This window comes from Pempheris klunzingeri, chromosome 23 (genome assembly GCF_042242105.1).
Source record: "Pempheris klunzingeri isolate RE-2024b chromosome 23, fPemKlu1.hap1, whole genome shotgun sequence".
NCBI classification, from domain to species: Eukaryota; Metazoa; Chordata; class Actinopteri; order Acropomatiformes; family Pempheridae; genus Pempheris; species Pempheris klunzingeri.
This window is the reverse complement of record NC_092034.1, coordinates 1,871,644-1,880,438: the sequence shown is the minus strand read 5'-3', so window position 1 is coordinate 1,880,438 and position 8,795 is coordinate 1,871,644. Positions and strand designations below refer to the sequence as shown.

At 46.6% G+C, this 8,795-nt stretch overlaps 1 protein-coding gene across 1 annotated transcript in view; it reads right to left on the bottom strand.

The window, feature by feature from the left end:
- Window positions 1-1,205: 1,205 nt before the first annotated feature.
- The window catches only part of LOC139222580 (FH2 domain-containing protein 1-like), a 24,593-nt gene continuing 17,003 nt past the window's right edge, over window positions 1,206-8,795 (bottom strand). The window contains exons 6-14 of the mRNA XM_070854376.1: window positions 8,758-8,795; window positions 8,529-8,629; window positions 7,164-7,234; window positions 6,729-6,836; window positions 6,025-6,095; window positions 5,779-5,896; window positions 5,377-5,541; window positions 4,457-4,552; window positions 1,206-4,364 (exon numbers count right to left, since the gene is read on the bottom strand). The exon at window positions 8,758-8,795 is cut by the window's right edge and continues 48 nt beyond it. Coding sequence (XP_070710477.1) covers window positions 1,941-4,364; window positions 4,457-4,552; window positions 5,377-5,541; window positions 5,779-5,896; window positions 6,025-6,095; window positions 6,729-6,836; window positions 7,164-7,234; window positions 8,529-8,629; window positions 8,758-8,795 — 3,192 coding nt within the window. The 3' untranslated portion in view covers window positions 1,206-1,940. The remainder of the gene's footprint in view (window positions 4,365-4,456; window positions 4,553-5,376; window positions 5,542-5,778; window positions 5,897-6,024; window positions 6,096-6,728; window positions 6,837-7,163; window positions 7,235-8,528; window positions 8,630-8,757) is intronic.

Below are 8,795 nucleotides of genomic sequence, written 5' to 3'. Positions count from 1 at the left end.
TAAACGCCGGGCTTTCTTTCACTTCTCCTTTTTTCTTCCTTCCTCGTCTGTTCCGGGTTATTATCTTCAATGTTTTAGCCCAAAACACAACAAAGCGGCCTCGGCTCGAGCCTTGCTCCCTCCAGTTGAGCTTTTTAAAACTTTTTTTTAACTTAACAAACTGGAAACAACTTAAAAACTTCGGTCTCGTCGCTGTTTTTCTGCTCCTGCACATGGAGCTTTGTTTGGCGCCGCCTGATGACGTCACGCGCCCCGATTACGCGCCGTTTCGTCATTTTTAAACAACAACTTTTTATTTTTATTTTTTTTCTATTTTAATTTCAATGCTTTTAATTATACAACGACAGCGGGATGTTAGATCATTAATGTTTTAGTACGATGAACTCATGCCAAAAATAAATATTAAATTAAAATAAATAAATAATAGTATAAAGGTTTATAAAGGTCTCTCTAATAGAGAAAAGATGGAATGAGGCCCTGAAGAGCAAATGCTAGTAAAAACACAGTGTGATACCTTGGATTTAAGTGAAATGAATGTATGTCTATGTGTGTATATGGTACTTAATAAATATACTTAAATATTTAGGCAGCATTTATCATGTTTAGCTTATTTTCTAATTTTTTGCTAATTAATGTCGCACTAAACAAAAGCACAGGTGAGGCTGATGAATGTGTTTAGTTTTAAGAATATTTAAATATTATTGAGTATTTTTTTTAAGTGTTGGAAACATTAAAATGTTGACCTGATGGTGGAGGAAAAGTTCTTACAGTTCATCTTCATAGGAGCATGAATGTCTGAACCAAATTTCATCAAATAGTTTTGCCGATATTTCACTCTGAACCACAAATGTGAAAAATCAGGGGATCGCCATAGTCGGTATGATTCCTCCTCTGGGGAGCATGAACGTCTGGATAAAACTTCATGGAAATCCAGCCAATGGTTGTTGAGATATTTCAGTCCAGACCAACAAACAGACAAAAATATAACCGGATAAGACGAACACAGATCAGGAACAGCTCTCTGGCTGCTGCTCTCTGATTGGACGAATCAATCCAGGTGATGATTAGAACTCCAGGTGACAAACTCCACCCATTTAGGAAGAGCAGAACAATCACAGCAGCCACAGAAAACACAAAATACATCAGTTTTTGAATGAGATCTGGTGGACAGAAGCGGACAGAGGTGTGCAGGTGTGTTGGCGGAATAATACTTTATTAATTAGTAGATAGATAATATATATATATATATATCAAATATTAACTCCATACATACATAAATAGAGATACATAAACATACAAATATCCTCATATGAACAAACTTGGCACTGCAGACTTTTCCCAGTGAGTCAGACACTGTTGGTTTGAATCAGAGACGCTTTCAACATCTCCTCGTCTAAACTAATCAAGATTCTCAGTGATTTAGTGAACTAAATTTGTCAAATACACAAATAATTATAATGATGTGATTTTTTTTCTTTTTTAAATTTAATCAAATCGAATGTACAGAGATTCCTCAGGTTGGTCGGGGTTAAGTTAAAGGCGCAGAAAGAAAAAGGTCAATGTGACAAACCGGTTGGGAAAGTTAGTCAGCAGGAACTTTTATGTTGCTTTAATGGGCGTCAATGTGTCTTCTCCTCAGTGTAGGAGGCTTGGTGACATTTATACTGGGCCATGAAAGGCAAAGTGAGATTATTCTTCATGTTGGAATGCAGCCTTATGAACACTTTGCAGTACAGAGTGAGCATAAAGGTCTTTTTACAGAATTTTAAATGCACCCTTGAGTGTACAGGAGACACATCTCCAGGAATGCGTCCTCTCCTCCTGCATAAACAGGAGTCTGTACTTCATGTTGGAATGCAGCCTCTGACTCCATCTCCAGTAAAGAAAGGAGGGCGTAGGACACGCTGCTCGGACTTCATGTTGGAACGCAGCCCCTCCTGTTATCTCCAGCTCGGCCGGGTGGACTTGCCCGACTCCCGAGAGTGTGCGGACTTGTCGGAGAAGGTGCCGCTGTCAGTCCGCCGGTGGCCTTTAGGGGGAGCCGGCGGGTCGTGGAGCGGAGAGCGAGGAGGCGCCCTGATGCTCTGAGACCTCGTCAGCGTGGAGGAGGTGGAGGACGGGTGGAGGAGATCTGAGGATCTGCTGGAGGTGGCGGAGACTCTCAACGAGCCTGTTCGGGTCAAAGGCGAGGACGGGGACTTGGGGGAGGATTTAGGGGAGGAGTCCGAGCCAGTGTGGGGGGAATGGGGAGGAGCGAGGGTGGCGTGGGAGCGTCTGAAGGAAGAAGAGGCGGTGCTTCGGGCAAAACTTGGAAGCGGTGATGATGAGGAGGCGGCGGAGGCTTTGTGTAAAGGAGTCGTGGGGGCGCTGACGCTGCCTCCTCCTTGCGTGAGCGCCCGCAGCGTGGAGCGGCACATCTTCTCCTCCGGTGGCGGTTTGGGTTTTCTCAGCGGCTTCCGGATCGACGGCTTCCTTTGCGAGTCCTGGTTCTGCTCTCGGGCGTCTGAAACCTTCTGGTCTTTTGGATCCTTGGGGTCCGACGCCTTGTGGACGCTGGAGCGCCGGGACGAGGGAGCGGTCGAGGGCCTCTCTCCTCGCCGAACAGAGGCGCTGTTGGCGTTGGAGACGGCGAGGCCGGCGGGCGCTGCAGTGCTGGAGGAGCCCCCGTGGTGGCCAGGAGGCTTCTCGGGACGTTTGCCCAGAGACGGAGCACCTCGGCTGGACCTGGAAATGGGAACCACCCGCCTCATGCCCTGGTTCTCTGAGTCGGTGAGGGTGCGGACAGGCTTGGATTTGTTGGCGGCGTTTGGCGTTTTAGAGGTATGAAGGTTCTTGGTGGAGGATTTGGACGACGGTTCTGCCCGGCCATTGGTGGAAGGAGCTGCTTCTGTAATCTCATTGGCTGCGTGACAGGAAGCAGCCTCGTTTCTGCTCCTGTCACCGGCTGATTGTTCTGCGACAGTCTCCACATCTGTCCTCTCATTGGTGGAGCCCTCTGCTGCTCGCCCCTGATTGGCTGGTTCTCTAGCTTCCTCAGAGGCGTCTGCGGTGACAGCCGGCGCTTCATTGGCCGATGCAGGCTCTGCCGGCCGCCACCTGGGGGAAGAGACGGGAAGTGACGGGTCATCACAGCGGGAGACAGGCACCGGTTGGCTGCTGATGGGTACAGGCACTGGCCTCTCATTGGCCGGTTGAGGTTCTGAAGGCGTGTGATTGGCCGGAGAAGAGGAAGCTTGCTGACCTCCTCCCTGATTGTCACTCCTGCTCTGATCCTTCTCGGTGTGAGTGCCGTCGGTGTGTTTGAGCTCGCTGGCTGCCTCGCACACGCCCGTCACACACCAGACAATCACCTCTTCCTCTCCTCGTGACGAAGAAGAGCTCGTCTCATCAGATTTCTCGACATCAGAGTTATTCTGCGGCGCCTGGATTTGGGATTTTTCCACCTCCTCCTCTTCCAAATCCGTGATTACCACATCGTCGTGGTGATATCCGTGGAGACGACCGGCGTGCGGCCCGTCGCCGTGGCTGCTCAGGGTGGCGACCCTGTCGAACACTTTCAGCTCAGGCACCAGAGTGCACTTCTCTAAAACCACCGACATGTTTCCAGTGGTGGCGATGCCGCGTTTGTCGCTGCAGACGATCTCGGCACTAAAATCCTGATCGGCTTTGTTCGTTCTAGCCGCTTCCCCCCTCAAACCAGGTGGAGTTTGATGGTCGGAAAGCGTTTCCTGGCCACAGAGGCCCACGCCGAGTCGCTCTTCGCCGTTGTTGTTGTGGTCGGATTGCTGGTTTGCATCAGAGGTAGATTTGACTGTGACTTTTCTTGCAGGACCGATGGCGTTGATGGTGTGGGTGGCGTCGTAGCTGAGGTAAGTGGCGGTTGTATGGTTTGCGTTTTGTGCACCCAAAAAGATCTTGGGAGGCGAGGAGGGGGTGTGCGGGGTCACGTGACCCGCTTGAGGCTGCTGGTTTTGGGGAAAGCTGCATGTTATGACTCGTGGACTTTTCGGCCGAGTCCGCGGGGAAAGTCCTGGACTCCTGAGTTCAGGTGAGGCTGACGGAAAAGCTGTCCTCGCCTCCCCCTCCTCTCCTCTCTGCGGGGAGACTATGCCGTCAGGCGTCGGCAACCCCAGGAGCGTGCTCAACTCGCGCTCAGCGGCGAAAGACGGCGAGCTGGATGGAGAGTTACGGGAGCGCCGTAAGCTCCCAGAGCGTCCCAGAGCACTGTGGGGGTTGTTTAGCGGCGAGCGGGGGCGGCACTTTGGGGTCAGAAGCTCCACCAGCAGCCCGGCGTCGTCTTGTCGGGACATGAAAGCCGACATGTCCGTCTCACTGCTGCAGCGCAACCCGAACGCTCCGCCCACCTGCAACAGAATCACACGGACTCATTAACGCTCACAGTTTGTGTGTGTTTTTGCCTCCGTGTTTGGTGTTTCTGTGTGTGTGTCGTCCTCACCTCCTCGCCTCCCGCCCACGAGTGCCTCTTCTGCTCCTCCAGCTCCTGTATCCGCCGGCGACGGGCCGCCTCCTTCGCCTCCCTCTCCAAGTTCTCCTTCAGACAGAAAACAGTTTCACGTCTTCTCTCCTCAAACATTATTTCACTACTTTGCTGCCGTTCCTCTCTTTGACCACCAGGAGGCTGCAGATGTCAACTCAGACCTGAAACACGCTCTAAAACAAGCGAGTAAGAAGTACTTACATACTGAACTTTTAATTTGAAGTATCAGTACTTACATTTGAGCAGTCCCTTTTTATGCTACTTTTATGCCACTACATTTATCTGACAGCTTTGGTTCCTAGTTACTTTAAAGATTTTACAAATAAAAAATATCTATAAGGAACTTGTAATCAATCCTTTGGGACAACTGCACCTGATCACAGTAGGTCCACTAAAAGTGCTTGTTTGATCCACTGCCAGGCTCAGAGTGTTATTCTAAGTGTGTGACAGCATCATGGAAAGGATCCCTACAGAGAGAGACCTGGAAGATCCTTTTGGTTTAACCACAAACAGCACACACACCAGACTACATTCACTAAAACAGGGATTTTACCTCACAGAACACAGGAGTCTACTAGTCTACTGCAACCTTAATTGGTTAGTTTGTTTTGTGTTATTGTGTGACTTTGGTGTTTTAAATAGTTAATTCAGATCCAACACAACATTTTCTTAACGTACAATAACACAAACAAAGTAACCCCTTCAGGAAGCCTGAGGAAGTTCTGTGAGGTAAAATTACTGTTTTTGTCAATGGAGTCTGGTGGCTTTGAGTAGCACAATATAACTGCTGTTTCTGCTCGAACAAAAAGGATCTTACTGCAGATCTTCATCTTTCTGGTGTTAGTTGTTTATGTGTGTGTGTGTGTGTGTGAACGTACCCTGACAGCGTTGGTGAATCTGGAGCAGAACTGGTGGAAGATGCTGAAACAGTCATCCAGCCTGAACGTTTCTCTGTCTTCACAGAAGAAGTCGATCAGCTCGCTGCCTTCCTTCTTCAGCTGCTGCCGAGTGCCGCGCAGCGAGCACAGAGACGAGGTGGCACGCTGAGACACCAACAAACACACACACAAGTACTGCAAATCTGAGGTACTTGTACTTTACTTTCGTATCAGAGTGAAATAATGTACTTTTTACTTCACTACAGTTATTTTACACCTTTAGTTACTTTGCAAATTAAGATTTTTTTTACACACAAAACATACAAAGAGTTTCTAAAAGGATCTGAATACTTCTGCTCCACCACAGGTGTGTGTGTGTGTGTGTGTGTGTGTGTGTGTTACCTGCAGGAAGTCGTCCAGTTGCTGCAGCAGCTCTGTGTCTCTCTGGACATTTTCCTCCACTGAGCGTGTGCGAGACGTCAGCCACTGCAGTTCAGAGTCCAGCGTTTCCAAGGAGATCCTGCAAAAAAAACACATGTGGAAAAACATCCAGACGGCTGTTTTCTTCTGCTGTTGTCTTATTGGAAATGTTAGAATTACAGCGAGCAGGCGCTATTACTGATGGGAAGTGTAGTCTTTATGTCTGACCTGGCTGCAGGCTGGACGTGATTCAGCTTCAGAGGAAACTCCAACAGCTTGTCGTCTTTTTTCTGGGCTTCCTGGAGGAAAAGAGAAGGATTAGTCCTTTATTCTAACCCTATAACCTATATATACACGCACAATATATATATATATATTATACACACAAGAGGCAGTAGCAGACCAGCTACCAAAATCACTGCTTTTGTGAATGTAGTCTGGTGTGTGTACAGAGAGCCAAGGACAACAAACAGCCGTTATATTGCTCTGTGTACACACACCAGACTACATTCACAAAACCAGTGATTCTACCTCACAGAACACAGGAGCTGCTGGTCTGCTACTTCCTCTATTAGTTAGTTTGTTTGTTATTGTGTGTTACACACATATTGTGTTAGAGCTGAAGCAACACTTTAAACCAACAAAGTCACACAATAACACAAACACAATGACTGATCACAACAGCAAAGTACCATGTAAAATTACAATTTTTGTGAATGTAGTCTGGTGTGTGTGCAGAGAGCGAGCTGGGGAGAGCTACCATGTACCTACCAGTCATTCTGACCCAAAATATGTAAAAATAGGGCCCATGTTTAAAAATACACAAGTCCTCCTTTAATTTTTGCTGATAATACTGTACTTTTGATTAAGCACACACACACACACACACACACACACACACACACACACACACACACACACACGTCACTGACCAGAGCGACAAAGTGCAGCAGGTTCATGCCCGGTTTGTTGGCCTTGGTGTCGGCCAGAGACAGCAGGGACGACAGCTTGAAACCCACCGCGTTTCCTGCATAACCTCCCTGCAGCACACAGAGGAAAACACACTGTGAGCTACACTTAGCAGCTTTTTATTGACAGTATTTCGTATTAGAACACTTACAGAATAAAGATGCTTATTATTGACGAGTGTTAGGGTTTTAAATTTGAGTCTTAACACATTTTTACTGGACTCAATTTAAAAAATACCACATTTTATGGAAGATAATGGAGATTTATTGCGCTAGCTGGAATAAAGGCGGCCGAAACAACAGGTATGGACGGATTAAACGTCACATATTTCCAGCGAAGAGCCGGAATAAGTCGAGGTCCCGCTCTGATTATCCATTAATGTGGTTTGGTTGGCTCACAGCGTTGAGGAGGTTTCCGGCCTGCAGCACCAGGTGGAGAACAGCGTGGAGCTCCTCGCAGCACATCAGCTCTGCAGGAGGAAGACGAGGAAGTCAATGGAAACAAACAAACAAACACCTGCGTGAAATCATCACAGGGAGGAAGATTAAAGGAGGAACGAGACGCTGAGGAGGAAAATAATGTATGATAAGACATCCAGGAGCTTAAAGGCCTTAAATCCCTGTGTGCAGCAGTGTGTGTGTGTGTGTGTGTGTGTGTGTGTGCAGCAGTGTGTGTGTGTGTGTGTGTGTGTGTGTGTGTGCAGCAGTGTGTGTGTGTGTGTGTGTGTGTGTGTGTGTGTGTGTGTGTGTGTGAGCACGTGGAGAGTTAGTTAGTTATCAAGTTCACACACACGCTGCTAAAAATAGTGCAGGTGTTAGTTTGTATTGTGTGAGAATCAGAGTGAGACTGTGTGAGTGTTTAACTGCAGGTCGTCTCAAGCTGATGTTTCATTTTTCCACCAAATATGGAGACAAAAAATAAACAATAAAAAAAAAAAAGAGAACATTTTTAAAGGATAATTCTGGTGTTTTTTTTACTGTCAACAAGATGAAAAAATAATCTACACCAGCATTAAAACATTAAAAACATGCATAAATTACATCTAAATGAACTAACTGCCAGTTAGCGAGCGAGCGTAGTCGTGTTTCCTACCACGACTACGATCATTAGTCAGCATGCTAGTTATAAATGTCAGTAACTTATTAGTAAGATTAATGAGTCTTCAGGATTAATTTGGGTATTTTTAAACCTGGGTCCTATTTTCAAAGGACGAACGCCGTTGTGTCACTCTCTTCAAAGCCACCAGACTCCATTGACAAAAATAGCAATTTTACACAGTAGTTTGCTGGTAGACCACTGCCTCGATTGAGTAGTAGTAGTACTTTGGTGTTTTAAGGGGTTACTTCAGATCCAACAAAATATTTGTTTAACACACAATAACACAAACAAGCTAACTGAAAGAGGCAGCAGTAGACCAGTAGCTCCTGTGTTCTGTGAGCTAAAATCACTGTTTTTCTCTATGTAGTCTGGTGTGTGTACAGAGAGCGATATAACGGCTGTTTGTGGTTAAACCAAAAGGATCTTCCAGGTCTCTCTCTGTAGGGATCCACTATATAGATGTAAGAAAACTGGGTTATAACTTGTTTATAACTGTTGATTAATGATTTATAAAATGTTAAATGTCTTATTGCAAAGACTTCTGATAAACAGATTACGATTTGTTGGTTTTGGTGTTGACAATAAGAGAAATATAGACATAAATGGACAGACTCATCCTTTAATTTTCACTGAAACACACTGAGCTGACGTATTGATGTCGTTACCTTTGGTGGCCGAGCGGAGGATCCTAATGTTGTGTTTCATGGCCTCGCACGCCGTGGGAAACTCCTCCTTCAGCAGCATGGCCTCGATACGGACAGAGTAACTAGAAAGAGAGAGAAATAAATTAGTGAAACCCCGTCATTAACAAAACAAAGAAATAAAATGGATCAAATCCACAGGGAGCCGTGTGTCAGAGGTCAGAGGTCAGAGGTGAGGGTGATGGCGTCTCACCTGGGGAGCTGAATCAGCAGGTACACGAAGGAATCGGC